Source organism: Haplochromis burtoni, unplaced genomic scaffold, assembly GCF_018398535.1.
Source record: "Haplochromis burtoni strain Fernald_Lab_line unplaced genomic scaffold, NCSU_Asbu1 Contig_29, whole genome shotgun sequence".
In the NCBI taxonomy this organism is placed as follows: Eukaryota; Metazoa; Chordata; class Actinopteri; order Cichliformes; family Cichlidae; genus Haplochromis; species Haplochromis burtoni.
Genome location: NW_024582390.1, coordinates 2,623,041 through 2,645,224, shown reverse-complemented (window position 1 = coordinate 2,645,224; position 22,184 = coordinate 2,623,041). Strand labels below are relative to the sequence as shown.

General features: G+C 37.7%; 1 protein-coding gene across 3 annotated transcripts in view; it reads left to right on the top strand.

Moving 5' to 3' along the window:
* Positions 1-6,529: 6,529 nt before the first annotated feature.
* fign (fidgetin) overlaps positions 6,530-22,184 on the top strand; it is a 27,269-nt gene continuing 11,614 nt past the window's right edge. The window contains exons 1-2 of one of the 3 annotated variants that reach the window (XM_005918207.3): positions 6,530-6,809; positions 7,657-7,691. In XM_005918207.3, the coding sequence (XP_005918269.1) occupies positions 7,667-7,691 (25 nt within the window). In that variant the 5' untranslated portion in view covers positions 6,530-6,809; positions 7,657-7,666. Of the gene's footprint in view, positions 7,692-22,184 lie in introns of all 3 variants that reach the window. The other 2 variants (XM_005918208.3, XM_042219210.1) reach the window with 2 other exon arrangements.

Below are 22,184 nucleotides of genomic sequence, written 5' to 3'. Positions count from 1 at the left end.
TTGACTGATTACTTTTCACAAAGAGTATAATCCTCATTATCACGTGCTTCAGCCTTATCTTCATTTTCAGAGTTAACAGAGGCATCCAAAAATGGGAAAAAAGTGCAACTCTGCAGTGAACCTGGCATATTATTCTTGTGACAATGTGCTGTTAAAGAAATTTTCTTTATTCATTGTGTCAGGGTCACAGAAAGTGCTTTTAAAAATAAATAAATAAATTGGAATATTGTGAGCTTTTTCAAAAATGGCATAATCATTTGTGGTGCATGGAGTATGATCTAAGGTATGCGTGTAAAGTTTTAAAAACTACCACTCCTTCCACATTTGTTTAACTACTTGTATATAACTACTAGATAAAAAAGACCATCCTCAAAATATTATCTGGGTTTTCATTCCATATTTAACTAATGCTTATTTGCTTATGTGACCTTTAGCTTGCAAATTAGTTATGTCATATGTTTTCTAGCATAATCTGCAAAGTGAATGACAAACATCTACAAAAGCTATTGTCAGCATACAGGGTTGAACATGTGGACTGAGAAATTATTGTCATCTTTTTAATATCATCTATGATTTTCTAAAATATATATATATATGAAATAAGATATTAAAAAAAACATGGCATTGTATCTCATTTTTGTGTATCTCCTGATTCAAATGTTTTCATGGCAAATACAAATGATAGCTGTGAAAATAACACCCAGTTTGTACAAAAGGAGAAAAATAGCATAATTTCAATTCAGATATCTTAATTATTTCACTCCATTTCCATCAGCCAGAATAAAGAAAAATTGCACTGTATGATCATTCTACTTGGACACAAAAGCACTTAAGTGTGATGGGCAAAGCGGCACTCAGTTACTCTGAAGCTGATAAAAAGGGAGAGACATTAATTGAATGACCTTGGCATTACTGGTTTATTAAGCAAATGCACTTCAATGGAAAAAGAATAAAAGTGGAGAAAGTTGTGCCTCATTGGCTATCTTATCACTGAGGTCTTTGACAGTGTCTTGAATGTTGTTTATTGGCGGTGAAAGCTTTGTTTAATTGTTGTGTGATCGGAAAAATTATAGAAATGCTAGTGTAGATTTCAGTAATTTATGACACGAGAGCATCTTAATGTTCAGATGAAACTGGGTTAAAACTGAGTGAACACCAGTTTTAATGGACTGCTAATAAGATCGCTAACAGGATGTCTTAATAATAATATAATCAGAGATGCCATGCTGTCCTCCAAACACATCATGATATGTGCAAAAAAATAAATAAAAAAAATGCTGAATACTGAATAAGAGCCTATCCTACTATAGTAACATGTTATTGGTGGTGAATACCTGAACTCCAGCTGAGGGCAGACACCGGCTGCTATGACAGATCCATCAAAGCAGCAGAGGCTGTCTCTCCTGATGTGGACTTCAGCGTGGGTTCTGCCTGCTGCTGAGAGCTGAGGCCGGCTCTGCATTGTCCACTGGCACCCAGCCAGACTGGCCCTGCTCCTATTGTCCTTCACCCTCCAAGCTCTGAAGCCTGCTATTCAATTAAGATACAGTAACTTTGTAATGCATGCTTCAAGAGAGCCTTTAAGCGCAGTTCCAATATTAGGACTGTACATTTGAATGAATGAGCCAGTCACTGTAGAGGCTCTTTAAAGTTAATCAGGATCAGTAGACAGTAGAGAGTCTTTATGAAACTGTTTTTGTCATGCTTTCTTGCAGACCATATGACACCATGCTGTACAGTATGCCTTGGACCAGACTTCCAAACAGTCCCTGCATCATCTGGTGTATCTGTCACATCCACAATTACATTATTGCTGTTTCACTCACACGAGCCACTGTGTCAGAGCTCTGAAAACCAAACAGATGGAGCTAGTTGGCAACAGAAGGCATGCAAATCATGGATCATTTGATTGGAGTTCTTATTTAATTATTCAACCAAGTGGCCGTTTTGGCTAAGACTCAATACATGCTGTCTACTGTACAATATGTGTAAGCAACTGTTACAATCTTCAACTAATAATGAGTTACTTACAACTAATTGTGTTTTATGCACTGTTTTGTTTTTGTTTTTTTTGGGGGGGGGGGGAGTATACATTAAAAAAGCAAACATAAAATGCTGGAAATGTGCTCTCGCTTCATTTTTTTAACTCCGAATTTTAGCGCTAATGATTGCTGGTTTAACCATTTGGCATTTTGTCTTCACTTTTACTTAGCAAAACATAATTCAGCAGTGAGTAGGAGGGAGCTACAGCATTTTCTGTGTGTGCATTGATTTTGTGAAAGCAGCATTGCATCGCATATAACATACTAACATTTCGTGAACACACAAGAGTAGATCATGAAATATGACTACAGCCACATACAGGTGTGATGTTCTTTTCATGTAAGCCTTGAATTGGAGGGGAAAAAAATAGTGAGAACTGGAGAGGCAGCAGTGACAATGAACCCAAATTACAATCATGTGAAACTAGACCACAGATTTCAAGTAGTGAAGTAAATTAAATGAAAATTTAGTGTTGGCTGAAATAGTTTGCAGGAAAAACAAAATGAGCTGTATTTAACATTCAGGCACAATGTTGAAAAGTGACAATTGCTTATCTCCATGGAGATCAATAATGGCTGCAGGATCATTGTGTAAAGTGTCTGCAGGTTTAATGCAGATAGGATGTCATTATTATTTTCTTTCTCCTAATGACCATCATTATGCACGGACACTGATTGAATTCCATTTGTTACCTACGTTTGAGCCTGAGTGGAATAATTACCATTTAAGTATCTCCATTAAAATTCATGCACGGATGTTCATACTCAGACCTTCTTTTAAAAATAACTAAAGTATCCATTGAATACAAAATGCATCAGATATAACACAGCCTTGCTTTCACACTTCAAAAATAATTACATGGATGCTATTAGAATGCATTCTTTTTTAGTTTGTATGTTTTTTATTTTTTTTAAGTGATGACAAAAGAAAAGCGAGAAACAGTTGCTGCTCAGTTGCTATCAATGCCGCACACTCTCTTAATATTTAATTAAAATGGATCTGCTGGTAAGTGTGATCAATATCCAGCACCCTGTCTAAATTGCTTTTTCAACCTCTCGAGTCACATACAAAATAAATATATTTCAGTCTTTGCATACATGTTCCACTTCTGTTTTTATAACACAGGGTAAACCGTGGTTGTGATGCACTGAGATATAATTTGAACTTTTTCTGCTGTTACAAGCATGAATGACAGCTTCAGACTCTATTGCTTCCCAAAGGAACTGAGTCATAGGTCTATAAGCCTATTTCTTTATCTATTGGTGCATAAATTTAGCAACAACAACACATGTCACTCTTTGTTTCTTCTTTAACTTGTAGGCATCTTGAGTGTATAGTCCCCCAAGTGGAAGTAACTCTGTTTATGCTGCAGGTAAATAAGGCAGTCTCTTCCTTAATATTGCCATCTTTCTGTAAATACACTGCAGTAGCTGAACAGTTAGTCAACAGAGGAGAACGGAAAGGGGATTTGGCCACACCTAATCAATCACTGACAGATTACTGCTAAAGCCACTTCCATACACATTAAAGAAGGACAAATGCAGAATTGCAACTGAACAAGTTCTAGTTTTAAGCCAACAGTGGGACTTCCTGGTGATTTATCAAAGTCACTGCTGCTGAGCAGCATGCCTGTGTGATTGTAGTTCACAGCAGACAGAACTGAGGCGCAGCATTGAAAAGAGTGTTTATGCCCTCAGCTTTGGCACTGTCAGCCTTGCGGAATTTACTGTAAATCACATTGCTTTTATTGCAAGATTTAGTAGCTTATCCTCTTGTGGGCTCTATTCACTTCAAGCTTGTCGCTATTAGGATTTTAGCCTAAGTCTATAAAGGGGCTTGGATACACATCTTGAAATATTGTGGGAAATCAAGTCTGTAATTTTTCACTATTTACACATCTTTCTCCCTATAATAGCCAAATGTTTCAATGCCGCAGCATCTTAAGTGTGTGTAAAATCTCTATTGAAGATGAGAATCACTGACTCTGATAGCCCAGAGATATTGTACAGTAGCTCTGCAAATTATGTTGTTTACACTATGAAGAGCCCCAAATCAAATTTGGTTAATTTGTGTAATGATAGAGAACATAAACACAGTGTGAAGCAAGGAAAATATTTTGTTTGAGAGCTGGTGGAAGAACTCAATATATTGTTACATTTGTTAGAAGATGTGACACTACCTGTTCTATGGTTATTGTGAAACAACAATCGCAGTAAAGCTCAGTCAATAACTCTCCAAACCACTGATCTGGGGAATTTAAACTGTTACATCAAGTTGTATGCCCCGGTGCATGCAGCTGGTTTCTCCAGAGTCAGTGTTTCATGGCAGAGAAAAATAAATGCCCAGCAACATTGCTGAAGTGATCACACATGACATAAGAGTCTGTAGGCAGAAGGTTAAAAAACAGCCAGTCACATGCCATGTAAACCCCTAACCTCATTCCTGGGGAAATGAACAATTTCAGCTTGTGTGTGTGTGTGTGTGTGTGTGTGTGTGTGTGTGTGTGTGTGTGTGTGCGTGCGTGTGCGCACTTATGTGTGTGTGTGCATTTTGTGTGTCATTGTGAGCATGTTAAATTTATAAACTTTTTATACTTCAAAAGTGTTCAAGCATGAGCATTATAATTTTTAAACTTGATGTAATCTGTGAGATAAATGTAATATACTATTTCCTTATATATATAATATAAATTATATAGATAGATAGATAGATAGATAGATAGATAGATAGATAGAAGATAGATAGATAGATAGATAGATAGATAGATAGATAGATAGATAGATAGATAGATAGATAGATAGATAGATAGATAGATAGATAGATAGATAGATAGATAAAATCATATCTGGCTAACCTTATTTTTTCTGAGGGTTTGATATGTGTCAAGGATTCAAGTGTGTGATGGACATGAACTGTGCTCCATGTAGCTGTATGTGCAGGTGTCTGCATGATGTGTGTATTGACGTGCTGTAGCAAGAGTTCAGGGAGGCAGCTGAGCAAAATAATTTAGAATGTCCTGCCTGCTGACACAAGGACAAAGGCACATACTGAACATGCCCATATGAGGAAGGAGACACCGGACAAAGCTACACATGGATATGCACTGCTGTTGTTTTCACCATGACCTCCACAACACAGAGAGATTTTCACTGGCCGCTCCTACAAGCATGGACACTCAGTTTTGGTAATCTGAGACATTGTTCTCCTATTATTAGAAAATTATCTGAGCCCCCTCTGTCAATAATCAGCAGCAGAATGTATTTGAATTGACTTCTGTCATCAAGGCATTTTTCTTCATATCATCTCTAACAGAATAGACTTCCATGCAGCAGTAGCAAACAATTCTGGAGTGTATGAGCTTAAACTGCCATTTCCCAGAGAGTTTCAGTGGCTGCTCCATGTCCTGCCTTATGGGTAGGATTTCTCCAAAGAGTTTATGCAGTTGGAATTAGCATGGTGCAGTCAAGGGAGTACTGAAGGCTAAATCAATGCATCACTCCCAGGGCCTTGAGTATGGAGATGAGAGGGCATAATGCGACTTCTGGTGCCAAACCTCATATCATGTGTCTAACCAGGGTCTTTCTGCAGCACTACCCCAATGGAAAGAGATCACCTTCTTTTTTCAAGGCCACAGATAATACAGATCATAGTGAATAGTTTGAGAGTAACCTGCTAAAATATACATCATGACAATGAAAGGAAGATAACAGTTTACGCCACACAAAAACATGCCTTGGTAGTTGCCAGTTTGATACAAATTACAATAAGATGGCTTTTAGTTCATTTTAGGAAACAATGGGAAGCAACTATGTTAGTTCTGGTTGAAATTAAAAAGATTTACCAGCACCAGCACTGATAGCTCATTGATTTGTATCGATCTATATATCTATATACAATATATAGATCTATATATATACCTAATAGTGTAAATGAATTTCAGTTTTATGGGGGGTTATGTGAAGGGTAAAGATGTGATTTCTTCTAGGCTTGATGCACTGGTTTCCAGTCTTCTTTTCAGTGTGAGGTTGCAAGGCACTTTGCATAGACTACAGTGTCTAACTACCTGCTGCTCGCTGTAAATTCGTACTCCCAGCAAACATGCATATGTCTACGTATTGCTTAATATTTTCTTACCCTAAACCAGTGCACTGTTGATGCACTGCATGTGGTTATTCACACTATTCATGCCATCATTTGGATCAACAATGGCAGAAAAAGCAGCTGATAAGCTTGGTGTATGACCTGGAAAACAACAGATGCTTTTCATTCTCATTGTTGACTCTGTATATGTAAAATGTATGCAAAGCCAAACGAATTACGCATCATACCTACAGTTGAATAAATGTGCAAATACACATGTGGCTCAGAAGAGTGTTTACAGCAGCACACATACACAGTGCCAACGAGTTCTCAGCAGCGCTTGCAGAAGTATAATTAGATAGTTAATACGTCAAATTGCCCCAGAGCAAAATTTTTGCCATGATAGGCTACAAGTGAACTGCTGCTCATTAAGGCTCATTCTCTTTGAATTTGGCTCTCGCCGGACAGAACATGCGCAGTGTGCAGCGTACTGCCTTCAGTCAGTGGAGCAGCTGTCCAGGGTTTGGAATTCCAACATGGCAGAGGCTGTGGTCAGTCTTCACCTCACTAACTTGGAATGGTTTCAAATCGTGAGCAGCCACGCTTAACCCCAGCGAGCCATTCATCTGCACACTCACTGGATCGATGGTACTATAAACCCTGACGCTGCCCTGTCACCTACACAGGTAAGTCCTGTTATGTCTCTCAGTGATGCGAACAATTAAAAAGAGAAACGGAGCAGCTCTGCACGCACAAATGCTCGCAGCGAGAGAGACGGTGTCGCGCGTCACAGAGCTGCAGCGCAGTCTGTGGCCAATCATTCTGCGTTCTTCGAATCAAAATTACCGGCCGCTGCTTTAGAAAATACCAAAAGAAGATTATGAAGTTGGAAAGGGACTTTACAATTAACGTGCAACACTCCGTTGTGTGAAGCGAAGGTTACACGCACGGCTGAATCCAGTCTCCAAAATAACTTCCCTGCAACGAGAAGTTTTTGCATGTCAGCCTGAATAAAACTTGCCGCGATAACCGCAGGCGGGTGGTTAATAGATGGGTTGTCATTGCGCGCTTAGTGGGACAACTGCTGGCAAGTAATCTATTTTAAAAGTAAAGGGAGGGGGCATCACGCTGGTTTAGCCTCTTCCTCTAATGGGCGGCATGAAGAATGTGTGTTTTGTGTCATCCACAGTCTCTCACATGCTTCCTATTCTCTTGTTTCAACTCGCGCAAGAAGTGACAGCCTCCAGCCGCGCCTGTGTGGCTTTTGCGTCTCCTTCCAGGGCTTTTTCTTTTTTTCTTTTCTTTTTTTTTTGCTTCGAAAAATATGAGTCGCACGATGCGTTCTTCTTCGTTTTTATTATTCTTAATTATACGCTCTAAATGAATACCTACAGGAAGAAAAGGGGACCGTGCGTTTTGAAAGTTGTGAAATCCGATAGCTGAGCAAAAAGTGGCTGTAATGAGAAGCAACCTTTGGAATTCCTCCTCGTGAAAATTCCGTTTCTGCTGTTTTCCCTCTCCTCTTGTTTTTAGGCTTGAAGACATGATCACTAGCACCAGTATATATGGTATGTTCAATTTGTAATTATCTTTAATATTATTATTTTTAATTGTCATATTTGAAAAAAAGGCTTCCATTGCAGTAAATGTGTGTGTGTGTTTTTCTTTGTGCATGCCTGGTTCATCTACAGAAGTTTACTTGATTTAGGTTAAATAATTTAATGATTGTAGATCATAGACGAGGGTACATCGTGATATTAATTTTGTACAAGTGGCATTATCAATTAAGTTCAAAGTGCCTTGTGTAGGTTAAGAAATTTGCCCCCATTTTAATTGGTTTGGTTTCTGTAATTGACATACTTGATGTCCAGTTTTCATTTTTCTTTGTCCTTTCCCTGCTTTCATTTCCTTGCATGCATAACTCTAACAATTTGACTTCTTTTGTTAGGGTTACAAATTAGTATTCAGAGCTCTCATTTCAAACCTACCAGCAATTCTTATATGGAGTCTGATTTTATAGTATAGTTTAACCATAAATAGAAATATTTGCCCATCTAGAAAATTGCATTTTTTAAACATAGTTTATTTTCAGATTTATGACATGGCTTTGAATTAATGGGTGTCTTCAGAGTTGTTAGAACATAAATATATTGTCATGGTTCCACAGTAATCAGGTTGCATCACAAATATACTATGGTTATGAAGCATGATCTAAAATAATTTATACAACAAAACTACTGGTAATAGAAGCTTGCTGTCTTGTTTCAACATTACAAAATACCTGATGAGATAACCCAAGTAACCCAAGTTTAAGGAAAACACACACTGCTTTTATCTTTAGCTGTCACAATCCAGAAAGACCTACAGGTGAAACAATATCGTATTTCCTCACAAATTAGTTCACAAGCAATGTATAAAAAAATGCTGTCATTTATGATAAAGTGGAAATGATTCGTGAAAAGCCAGTAAATGAACGCAAAGTCAGTGAAGTAACAAGTTGTGTGCTTTCTCTCTTTTGCAAACACTTTGTCCTAAGTGAACCTTTTCCACCTCCATAGAACAATTTACTTAATTGTGTTCGCACATTTCATTTGCATGTTTTGCTTTGAGAGGAAATTAACATCATCAGCAGTGAGCTGAAGTATGTTTTCATTCCTCTTCAAAAATAACAGCATTCCAGCATCCGTCACTCAGTGGAAAAAATGTACATTACCGCCACGTTCATTATGTTTGAGTGTTTGGTTGTAATGTGTTTTTTTTTAAGTGGGTATTAATTTTGTCGGTTTGATTTTTAAAAAAAATGTTTTTCATATTTATACCCCATGTGTGGTAGGTATTTTTATTGCAGACTTTTGGTCTGAGCTTCTCTGACATGCACACTGGCTGAGACTACACTTAGTTTTAAACATTAAAAAATATTTTTTATTTAATCTGTAGCCAGAGCTTGTAATCTAAATGTCATGTACAGTGTATACGATCTTTAAATGTATGATTTCAAATGATAGACTTGTGTAATTTAACTGACAATTTAAATAAATATATATATATATATATATATATATATATATATATCGCAACGCATGCATTTTCCTGGAGGTTTACACCTACAGTATAATTTTTGTGGCTATTATGACTTCAGAGGTGGGTTTATGGTTTTATCTTGATAAATTTACAGTATTTGTACACACTAAATAGCCTTCTTACTCGCCCTGAGCATACTTATCAGGATTCAAACCCTGGAAGGGTTCCATGTATGAGCTCCTGCAGCGTGTTAGCCGATTCTTGCAGATCCTTACTTAACCCCAGACACCTCTGTTGTGCATGAAAAAGAAGCTGACAGCTCTGTTTATTTCTGATAGGATAGCACTTATGATAACAACCTAAGCTGCTATTTGACACAAGTCTCAGTTTTGACTCCTGTTTTCATCACCTACTTTGCCTTATGTCACACATGTTCACACTTTTAAGAGTGAGTGCAAAGAATAACAAGAAGTTGCATGAAGTAAACTAAAAAAAACTGCATGTACTTTATGGCAGAAGGATATAGAAATATTGACAAAGGGATTCCTTGCTAATGGTGGTCAAAGAAATACATTTCTTTTCCACACTGCAGTGCAATGTAATAAAATGTTTGGGTTTTTTAATCATACTTTAAAAACAATTTGGATATTTCACTTTTTTTTCTTGCTTATTTTACTGCTGCTTCTTTATATGTGCTAATAGCGTCACATAAATCTAAACAGGTTTCCTGAAACACAGTGTAAACAAATTAAAACAACAGGTGATTTCTTGATTTCTTGTTGAGTACATCTATAATTAAGTAATATAAGTACACAAACATGAAGCAAAAAATAATTATGACTGTGCATCTTGTGAATGCATCTTGTCCTTGTGAATCAATTTAGCTTCTCTAAATCTCTAAATGTTCTGTCTATAATCTAAAGTGTGTAACATTACTAGTGATCACTAAAATTGACAGCACGGTTTAAACTATTACCTTAGGGAAGTGGTGTGTGGTGGAACTGACACTTTATATATGTACTAATCACAACAATTAAAGCCAGCCCCTGAATACCTTGAGCTGACTCTCTGTAAACACCCCGTGGGATGTCTGCAGGGCTTTTGTAAATAGATGAAATGCTCATCTTTACAGACTGATCTATTTGTCGGTAACTAGATGAAATCCCATTCAGCCCCTTGACTACAGTGTGTTGTACCAGATCAGTGCAGGATTGTCATCTTTCAGAAAATATGTTAAGTGGTGTCTTTCCTGTTTTTCATATAAAAAGCAAGGGAGTCCCCAACGGAGTAAGACTCAAGCCAAAGGGACAGAAAAAAAAAACCCTCCAATCTTTAACATGTTCCCCCTCCTCTCTCTTTGTTTCTTTCTCTGTTCGTCTCCTCACTTGTATCCACATCTCTGTCGTTTCCCTTATGGCAGCTTGCTATGTTATCTGTGTGTGTTTCACTCTGCACTGACAATTCTTGCAGTGATTTAAGTTGGACTGCATTAGAAGGTGGAGGCAGCTGTCTGTTGCTATACTGAGGGACGTGTTTGCTCTACTGCAAAGATGAAGGACCGTGAATCCTTGACATCCTCCCTCTCTCTTCCCTCCTCCTCCTCCTACCATCTCATTTAGACACAGTGACTGTCTGCTCAGACTTGTTTTTTTTCCCTCTGAGTGACAGCATATGGCATAGACATTTTCTAAAATGCATGTGCCTACTATTGGCTGCTTGTACTTACCCTTCATATGTCTCTTAGCTGCGGGCCTGTCACATTTTTTTCTAATTCTAACAAAATACTCTGACATTAATTTAGTTTAACAGGTAGTAATTGATAAAACAATGCTGGCTTTATATTAAAGAAGCGAACAGATATTCAGAGTCTGCTTTACTACTGTCTGTAATTTAAACGGCCCTTTAGAGTTCCTTTGTTTATTGCAGTTTGTTTTATTTTTTCAGTCAAAAAAAAAAAGTGCAGTGGCGCTTTTGTGTGTCTGTGTGCTTGCAGGTCAGCCAGCCTGTTTTTCTTTGTGTATGTTGAGGACCAGTTTGAGGATGGACACGGTGCCCTGTTCTATCTTTAAAGACACTGGTCCTCGCATAAACATGCTATAATATCATTACGATCCATACCATAAAGCATAATATGATTACATAGCTTAGGATTCAGCAAATGGCTAATTATAATGGCAACACTTTCATAGGGTACGTTGCAGGGGCAGGTTTGTCTAGGCCCTCATTGCCAGGCATCTTATTTACACAGTATAGCATTTGTTGCCTTAAAGTCCTTGTTCTTCTCATTTCCAGCACACTGAAACAAGGGCTTTGTTTCATCTCCTTCACATGAGGTGTCTCTACACTCATAAGAAGAGAAGGCAGTTCAGCGCCTGTTGGGGATTGGCTAGAATAGACAATTCCCAGGTGTACTAAACTAGGTTTAGCACTAAGGCTTTTAATCTGGACTTGTAGGAGATTCATGTGCATTCATAGATTTGCCTCTGTAATTATCATACCCCCAGTGGCAGCCACAGAGACGTTTGCCTAAATCACTGATGTCCTCATTACACTGTTTACATTTTAATTAGTCATGCAAAATTCTTTATTTCTAACCGACCAAAAAGATTTGGTTTCTGCCCAGACTGTTTTGTGGCTCTTTCTGAATAGTGTCTGCGTCTTGCAAAGAGAACTGTTGCTTTCCTGTGTTTTTCATCTGTTAATGTAGCTTTCTTTACATCGCTCAAGCATTTTATAATTACATTTATAATACAAAATATCATTGATTGACTGAGAATGTCATTCAGGTGCTTTATGAGCAAGGTCTGAATGAAGAGGCAGCAGACAACTCTAGATGACAGTTCGAGGATGTTATTCCTCTCTGAGAAATAACAACATTATGTCCTTATGACTGAATCTGCTTCCATAACTTTAATTTATTTCTTTAGCCAGATAATTTACTGCTCCTCAGAGGCAGTGAATACCCAACACTCAAGGAGTATGATTAACAAAATCTACAATTCTATGACTTTTGAAAATAGCTGGCACTCTGAGCTGTCATTGTATGCCTGAGTACTGTTGCTTATCACTGAATAACCTTGGTGAAGAGTGGTGTTTGTTCCTGTCCTTCTTCCAAGGTGTTTTCTTTTTTGTGCTTGCTGTTGGGGAGGTTTTTTTATTGTGAAAGAGGAGCAAGCCTTTCACTAGAGGATAAGAAAAAAACTCAATATTTTTGCTGTATTGAAATTCCACTTGTGTTCTCACAAACCAGTGTCTGATTAAACTGGTAATCGAGGCCATCATTCTACTGATTTCACTGAAAGCCCATGCAACTAGACAACCTTAAATACTATTTCATTTCACCACGTTTGTCAGACTCATTATAGGTTATTCCTAGTGGTAAATACCCTACTTCTTTTATGTAAATTGTCACATTTGTCTTGGTGTTGGCTTGTCCTAATCAATATTTAATTGTGATAACAGCTGACTGGCTTTGATCCTGCTACTGTGATTCTAAATGTAGCTTGCTCTAAATTTAATTTGGATTTCTTTTTTTTTTTAAGTCATTTTAAATAAATTTCTCTCGCAGACTAACAATGTGTCAAAACCATTTTACTTTGCAATCGTCATAATGACAATATAATAGTGTTATAATTCATAGACTGGAACATATCCTTGTATAAACTTCAAAAATTATATTCAAGAGCATGCACACATTAGCTCTGAATATAAGAGTTCATCTTTTTTACTGGTTTTTTTTTCATCCCCTTTTCATCACACCTGAGGCTAATTGTCTCAGATATCAATTTGAGGCATTTAGCTAAAACGATGATCAGATGAGATGTGAGCTATCAGTGGTTTCCTTAAAGTTCTTAGCGACTCATTCATCCTCCGTGGAGTCCGGTGACTGCCGGGCTGGCATTGTGCCAGGAGCTAGCAGAGGGAGCCTTGAGTGCCAGGGTCGAGAGCGTGCGTTGAAGTTTGCCTGATGATGTGGAGAGGAGGGAGATGAGGATGAGTGGAGGGAAGGGGAAGGGGGGATAGAAGGTTGAGTATATGCTGCCATGAAGGTTTAAGGTGTCAGGCTGCGGCAAAGGCAGCAGGTGTCTGCAGTGACACTGTAGTGTGACCACAGCAGTCTGCGCAGAAGTAAATCGGGAAGACTGGATACGTGGGGAAAGAAAGAAAAAAAAATACTCGTTGTGTGACTATTGTTTAATAATAAATGTAGATAAGTAAAATTCATAAAGCTGTTTCTAACTCTTAAGTGAATAGTCCCGGAAAGCCTTGTTGTCTTGCATATGGCCTATTTGACAGTCCCTCTTAGAGTCCGCCTGGTATTAGATTAATTTAAATCAGGAGACGAAGGAGCGCAAGAAATGAACGTTCGAGAGTTCAGCATCATCACTGAGCTTTATGAGGGCTGACACCTCTTTTGTGTTCATTATCAGGAAATCACCTCAGGGAGTCGTGTTGACTTTGCATGCTCTAAAATAGCTGTTATAGTGGACTGCCCCACACTCGCTTGCTCACATCCACCGCAAGTATCTGGGGAGGCAAGGTGGAAATGGCAAACGAAGGTTTCGCTGAGAATAGCTAAACATAGTTGAAACTCCCACTTTCGCAACGGAAATCAAGCCATTTGTCCATTTGTCTGTCTAGGATGTTGCTGTCAGTAAAGAAAACCTTGTGTTCTGTTTGTGATACCTGCTTGTAGTATAGTCTTGTAACTGTAGACAGCAGAATGGTTTCATACTTTTAGACGGCGTTTGCTGCACTGTATCCAAGTCACAGATTTTCTTTTTACTTGGTGGAAATATAAGTTTGAAGTGTTTTTATTGATATATATTTACTCTAATGTTGTCCTTTGGAAGGAAAATATATTATTATATCATTGTTGGCTTTATTCGACCTGCACGCAGCATTTCTATATGGTACGGAACAATAGTAAATTCATTTACTTGGAGCGTGATGTTTCTGCAGCACAAGCCCCTGACTGCATCGCCTCTCCCACATCTTTAAATGGATCCCATGAGTCTTCAGCTCTGTTGTTTCCATTATTCATTTCAAAACTTCCATGTAGCATGGAGAGGCTAGAGGGGTGAAAAAATAATTTTATGTCTGAAAAAATTGATGTAAAGCAAAGTCACTGCTTCATGCAAAGTGTGCCATGCCTTGGGAGCATGTGAGCTGGTGTACTGTAGGAGGAGGGAGTGTTTTGGGCAAGGGATGGACTGTGTGTGTATGCGTGTGTGTGTATGCGTGTGTGTGTGTGTGCGTGTGTGTGTATGTGTGCGCACGCGCCTGTCAGTCTGTCAGTTAGGTCTAATGTGGCTCCCTAGAGGTACCTGGGGGAGACCCATCTAGCACCCAGTCAGCCTCTGCTGGCGGCCAAGTGGTGACAACGGGTTCCCACAGAGAGAGGAAGTGTCATAGTATGTATGTAAACTAGTGACAGATGACTGGAGACATGTGGCCTGTAGACACTGAGCCTGAAAGTAAAGCAGTTTTGCTTTGGCTTCCTTTCTTTCTTCCCACTTGAGACCTCAGAGAGTGAGCATCAGGCTCCACAACAGCGCGGAATACAGTGACAACAGTTCAAAGATGTGAATAAAAAGGATGCAAATCATTTGGCATGAAAAGACACATGCTATGTGCAAAGGTTTTGTTTGCCTTTGAAAAGCTGTAGCAAAGGAGTGAGGAGTTTTTAGTGTGCAGAGCTTCAGGCAGCTTTTCTAGGCCACAGGTCATATGGGTCAGTGTTACACTCCCTGCAGCCTCACTTCAACCCTCGGTCTTGAAATAGAACATGCAACGTCACCCAGCCAGGAGGGAGGTAGATTCCAGACCTCAGTGGCCACAGGCTGCACATGTGGAATCTGCTCGTGTAGTTGACCCCAAGTGTTTGAAAGTTAGAATGCTCCCAGTAGAGTATTGTTATTTCATGCATACCCAAATGAGCACTGCTGTACAATCTGCCTTCTACAAAGTGGACCAGTATACTTTACTGTATGTTCACTCTGTGCACCATTCATCATGGGAGCTCATACTAGCCAGAGGCAGATTTATTTAACTATCCACACATAAACCTGGAAAAAAGGGAAAAAAAATAAAACAAAAATAAAACAAATAAACAGAGGAGTAAATGTTTTTTTATTGCACATTTCTGCCAGAAGGACTTGTGCCTACTTTCCTCTTTCAAACATTCATTGTAATAGAACAAGCAGCACATGGGCGATGGGCAAAAGCAGAGAACATTTAACAATCAAAGCTGTTTTTTTGGTGTTTGCTTGTTTGTTCAGGGGTTTTTTTTCGGCTGTATCAACATAAATCAGATTAATTAAAATTGAGGGCACAATAGTTGTTAAGAAAAACTTAAGAACAGAAGACGTAATAATAATGGATTGCATTTTATATAGCACTTTTCGGGGCCCTCAAAGCGCTGTACAATTCCACTATTCATTCACTCTCACATTCACACACTGGTGGAGGCAAACTACAGTTGTAGCCACAGCTGCCCTGGGGCAGACTGACAGAAGCGAGGCTGCCATATCGCGCCATCGGCTCCTCTGGCCATCACCAGTAGGCGGTAGGTGAAGTGTCTTACCCAAGGACACAACGACCGAGACTGTCCGAGCCAGGGCTCGAACCGGCAACCTTCCGGTTACAAGACGAACCGGGAACTCTTTGAGCCACGATCGCCCCATGTAAGATACAACATCACGCAGATTATTGAATATATCCTCAGTATTTTTTGAAAAGCCTTTTAGTCACCCATCTTTACTAAATTCAGACACATTATAACAATATGTGTAAATTAATTAACATTAATTAACATTAATTCAATGAATTAATTCATTTCTTTCTTTTTAAATTTAATACGCTTTGTGTAGTTTGGCACATTGCAGGAAGAATCTAGGCACATGTTTACAATCGCAGAGGGACGAACAGTTGTCTCTCAATATTTGATGATGAATAACATAAAGCACAGTGCTGCTGTGTTATGTATATAGTAAGACACGACCATTTGTTAGCTTGGATATCAAACTCCTCACCAATTTTCTTACAGTGACCATTGAAGAGAAAGCTATATTTCCAAGCGACGGTCCTGCTTTCTGTCAAGGGAAGTAAAATCCATCAGCACTGATGAGTTCGTGCTCCATCGAATATATCCATGCCAAACTGTTTATTGTGAGGTCTAATAGTGCTATTGTGCTATTCTCTAGTCCATGTGGTCCAAGACCCAATTCACATTTGGGCAATGGGTGACCCTAGGTTGTGTATATTGATGAGTGGGATTTGTTTCTTAATAGAATTGTGTCTAATTAATTAGCTTTAAATTGCTTGAACTCTGAACATGCGAATACAGCACAATGCGGAACAATCATTATTTTAAACGGTATAAAGAACTGCATATTAAGTCGACATAATGAAATGCTGGAGATCTTTGTGCCTGTTTATCCTGTTTGTGATACTTAACGCATTGTAGTGTATAATTCACATCTCTGAACTTTCTCAAGGAATGGATTTATAACCCTTGAAAAGTGTTAGTCGAACAAAGAAAATGTAGAAATATTTTTAATGCGCACCTCTCAATTTCTATTAATTACCTCATTTATTTTTCACAGTTGCTTTGTGACACAGATTGACCTTTTTTCTTTCCTTCATTTCATAATCTATTAAGGAATGCTCTGGAATAATTCTCATTTCACATCCCTTTCTGCATTCATGTCTCATTTATGTCAAAACACTCCCCATCTCCCACTTTCCTCACACTGGTTTACAATTGCACTATACTGCCTCACTCATTTCTGCTTTTGGAAAAATTAAAGTATTAGAATTACACTAAAGTACACTACACTATTACCCTTCTTAAGCATGGATATAGTTGCAACAGTCATCTATACAGAAGATAAGCATTTATTCCAACCACAGATATCTGGAATTTAAACCCTATTACAAACGTCTAAGCCCTATAAAATAATTTCATGATTTTGAGTTTTACAGGGCTGAACTTCATTTGATGTCATGAAATTTCCGTAGAACCATTGTAATGGGAATTTTAAATGATGATATGTACTGTACAGAGATACAAAATGAATGCTAATATGGACTTTTTCAATAATCCATAATGCGTTTTCCATAACGTTACCTTATGTTGAAAGGTCATATTATCCTGCTATTGTCACATGCAAAATTTATATCAAAATGTTTTTTTTCTAAATTGATTTTTATAATAAAGCAAGAAGATTTAAAATTGTGATTTGACAAAATATGATCCTGCTTTATGGAGAAACCCTAACACATAAGAAACAATCCAGAGATCTGGCAGCAAAAGGATTTTAGGTGTTTTCTAAATTATTATCAGATTTTTAAAAAATAACAATTTTTTTCACTTGCTTTTTTTAAAAAGTTCTTCCTTTTTCATTTGTTTCACATTGGATTACTTAAAGAGGTCGTGTCAAGGCCAGCTTGAAAACTTACAAAGCTCTGGTTATGAACAAGCCATAGAATTTTATTCTGGAAGTATGTTGGAGAACACTGTGCATCAAAGGGCAGGTTGAAAATCACGTTCACTCAGTGTCTCTGCATTTTACTCAACAGGTGTTTGTGTATATAATCTAAACTGAATATGCTTGAAGATAAAAATAGTTGTGCTGTCTTTTATTTTTCACGTTTCAAGTTCTGAACTCTATAAGGAGGAATGGATACTTCATAAAGTTGTCAGTGTCTTTATGTTTTGCTTGTTCCAATATTTGTTTGCTGTTAAGTGAAAGATGTTGGTATCCTCCCTCACATCACTGTAAATATTACTAATATTTAAATATAACAGTCATATTAAAGTTATTTGTATAAAACACTGAACAAAACGTCTCCTATACTGTCATTGAATTTGTTTTTACGGTGCAGCTGCAATAAGTGCTGATCTAAGCAGGTATTCTTGGTTTGTCACTTTAAAACCACTACAGTGGAATATTAAAAGATTTACACCTTTTTTTTTTTCCAGAGCATTGCTTTCATCACTTGCATAAAACTTCCAAATTCCATTTGAATTTAAACACACTTTTAAAAACAAATGTCCTATTGCATTTCCAGGGTACTGTGCTCACCATGCCACCTCTTACAGTAGAAGCCATTGTTTGCCAGTGGGCGAACCAATCTCCTGGACAGCTCTTTCCTTGTAAAAGTTCCCCTTCACTACTTCACTTCAGTAACTTTATTACAGTATAGCTGAGAGATTTCTATTTCATATTGACCTAAGATTGCTTCAGTTGTCTCATTTCACCTTTTGTCTGGCCTGTGTTGGAGAAGTGACCTTCTTTGAGACTTGCAGTCGATATCACAGAATGCTTCAGAATGCTTCAGCGAAAGGCTGACAGCAGTTACAGGCAAACATCCTTTTTCTGTTCACTTGGCTATTTTCAATTAGAGTTCAATTTGAACTTTTAATCACTTCAATGTGTAAGAAATGGTAAATAGAACAACAGATGGCCTTGGATGTCTAGTGTATGCAAAAATAACGGCCAAGTGCTTTTGGATTGAATTCTGTAGGGAATGACTTGGGGCAAATTTAAATACGTTTTGTCGCTCCTTTTTTGACTTGTTTTAGGGTTTTGATTTTTAGTTTGTTTTTTGGTTTTTTTGATCAGTAATATATAAAAATGGATGGCTCCCCATTGGCAGTCTAGCGATTTGAAACAGCGGCCATCCAATGAATGGTTCAAATACCCCAACTGATTGTGTCATTTGGAAATTGATCAAAAGGAAAATAAAAAACAATTCTGATTTGTGCCTCAGCATTGGGAACAATTACCTTTTTTTAATAATGTCATTGCATTGATGTCTTAACCAGGTTAATATGGCTAAAAGCCTAATATTTTGAAGTGGAAAGCAATCACAGTTGTGACTGGACCAGTGAACAAGATAATCTGTTAATTTCCAAAGGGGCTTAGCTTGTTGGTTTCTAATTCAAGTAGCAGGTTTTCGGCGTGACCAGTTCAATACCTTACAGTAAAGTACAAGTGATAAAAATCACAGAAACAAGAAAACAAGCTAATAAATAAATAACCCAAATTTACACCTTCCTGTTTGCTTTTTTCCATACTCTTGTTCCTCTTGGACTGGGGAGTTCCTTGGGGTAACAGGACGTTTGGGAATGAAAATGTTACTGAATAGCTTTTGGTCAATGAGCCTTCGTGTATCAAGGTCACAATCTGCCTCTCTTCTCTTTTGAAGTGTGTAAGTGATCCCTTGAGGAGTGGAGTAGCAAAGTTCATATAGGCTTGCAAGATCACTGCTTCTACTGTATGTGTGCTCTATGGTTAAACAAGCTTCACCCAGTGCTTGAGTTCAATGACTGTGTTCTTTTGACTAACAAGCCATTTGAGTATTCATCAGTATTATGCACTACAGAACACTATGAAGGCTCTATCCTGTAATTGTCTTAGTTATATTCACTGTACAAGTTTTACTTGTGCATGGAGGGCTGTTAGTTTAGCATATGTGTGGATTTAGCTATACTTAGGGTAGTAATGGAAGATGTAGCCTCAGGGGCTTCTTGGCCTGAAGACTTGTGGTTTAATGAGCATCATTTAGATGAAAAAATGACAGCTCAGAGATTTTCTCAACCTATGATTTACTGAATTGCAAAGAAATATGTGGAATACATGTTACCCTAGAGCGAATATTTGGAGTACATAGTAAAAATGCATTACGCTTTTAGATTTGAATTTCAAAATTATAGAGATTTACACTGAATAAAGATAAACATGTGACGATTATGTCATCATGCCATGTAAGCAGGGAATACAGATCAGATGACATTATTGACCTTTTCTATGGTTACGTTAATAAACATGTATTCAAAAGAAGCTTCGAATTCTGGTTCAAAGCAGAAAAAAACCGACAGTCTACTTTAATCGTTTTGTTGATCCATCCATTTACTCAGATCTCATCAAGTACAAACTCCTGCTCCTTTTAATAATTGCTTTGTCTGATGCTGTTAAAGTGATACATATGCACTTAGATAAAATGGTTTTGTAATTTGAAATCCTGGTTTTGCTGGGATTTTCAATATTTCATGGAAGTAAAGATGGTACAAGGTGTTCTTCCATTTGTTCTTCTACATGCCTTAGTAATGCAGAAATCAAGTGACCACTGATTGTTTGAAATGTAGCTGTAAAGACAAAATATTTGACAATCCTGACTGGCTTCATGTTAAAAGCCCTCACAAGACCACTAGTTACATGTTCCATGTTATGATCCCAAATGAGTAATGGAATGGACAAATTTGAAGGTCTAGACTTAGTTCGGTTCAGTTCAGTTCAGTTTTATTTATATAGTGCCAAATCACAACACCGGTGATTTTGTTGTAAGCGACAAATTTACTGTCAATTATAACAGCAATAGAGAAAGATGTAGTTTTTAAATGTCTGCTTTAGTGTTAGTAACATACAATGAGTGCTACCTCAGTAATGGTGATTGCAGCTACTAGGGCCACTTTGGTTAAGCTATTACTATAGTGATGACTATTAATAGGTGGTCTACTAGTATTGTAATGGTAATTTTATGCCTGGCATTAATACCGTTTTTTAAATAAAATATTATGTATGACTTTAAAGACAAGTAGTTTGCCTCACATTTGTTCAGCTAGTTTATATCTCTGCAAAATAGACCACACCAGTTTTTGAGATAATTTAGCTAACATGCCTGGCTCATAATGGTAATCCTATAATCTTATGTAAAAACCTAATAAGCAACCAGTGCATTAGATTAGGGGTGCAAAACATGCAGACTTGGACCTAGCAATAGTCCAAAAGAGGGTTTGCTTTGGTGCACCACATGACTTTGCAATTTAGAAATTGTCAGACATAAAATAGTTTTGATGAGTTACAAAAATTCTAGATATGAAAGTTTTATTAATTAAAATCTACTGGTAATGACAGTCTTAATTCCAAGTAATCTTAGCAGACAGCCATCTCTACACTAGCTAATACAAGTGAGTTGGTGTGTAGATGTGTGGCTGTCTGTCTCTCTATGTTAGGCCTCTAATGGACCGATGACCTGTCTAGGGTGTACCCCGCCTGTGACAGCAAGGACAGGCTCCAGGCTTCCCACAAACCTAAGCTGTATAAGCGATCAAGAAAATGGATGGATTTTATTGTTTTGGGTGAATTCCTATTCAAGGCCACATGTTATTTTGCCCACCACAGACAATGTCACTCAGTGGGGGGAATAGTACATGCAGTTTGGTTATGTGTTTTCACGATAGGCAGTGATTACATGTGGGACACCAGTGAGGGATGATGATGATGATGCGCAACAAACTCTTTGTGGTAGGTGAGGATGCCTGAACAGAGTGGACTGAGATCTTATGGAGTAAAATGAATTTTGTGTGTGTGTTAAGCCTTTGGTGAAGTGCCCTTTTTGCCGGTGCAAAGAAAAAGATGACTTTGTAGTTATGTGTGAAGGAGGTAAGCTGTCTGTTTGCTGCCCTTCCCAGGAGGAACTAGCAGTGACAAGGTCAATAGAAAATTAAATTATGAAAAAAAAGCCTAGAGAAGTCTTTGTGCAATTTCGAAACTAAGAAAATGTTAACTAATCTTGTACCTCTAAATTTGATATTAGATGTCTATGGACACATACGAGAAAGAATTGTAGAATTGTAAGAATTGTAACTTGTTGTCCCATAAGTTATAATAATGGCATAATTAATTTATATATGAAATGTATTCTTGATGCCATATTTATATATTACTTCACCAACTGGATCCTGATTAGTGGGATTATATTAAAGTTTTAATTTCTTTGAGTTCTCATTGCCGGCCTTTATAAAGTATTTCAAGTTAAATGTCCTGGATGCATTAAATGTTTTTCTCTAAGCAAACTGAAGTGTTTTATATCTTTGTACTTAATTTATCTGAATAATACGTGACTGAAATTAAATCACACAAGTTTAAATTTCTTAAATGCTACTACTCCTATTTGAAGAAACTTGCAATTATGGCAACTTGTTTTGTGTGTGTGTGTGTGTGTGTGTGTGTGTGTGTGTGTGTGTGTGT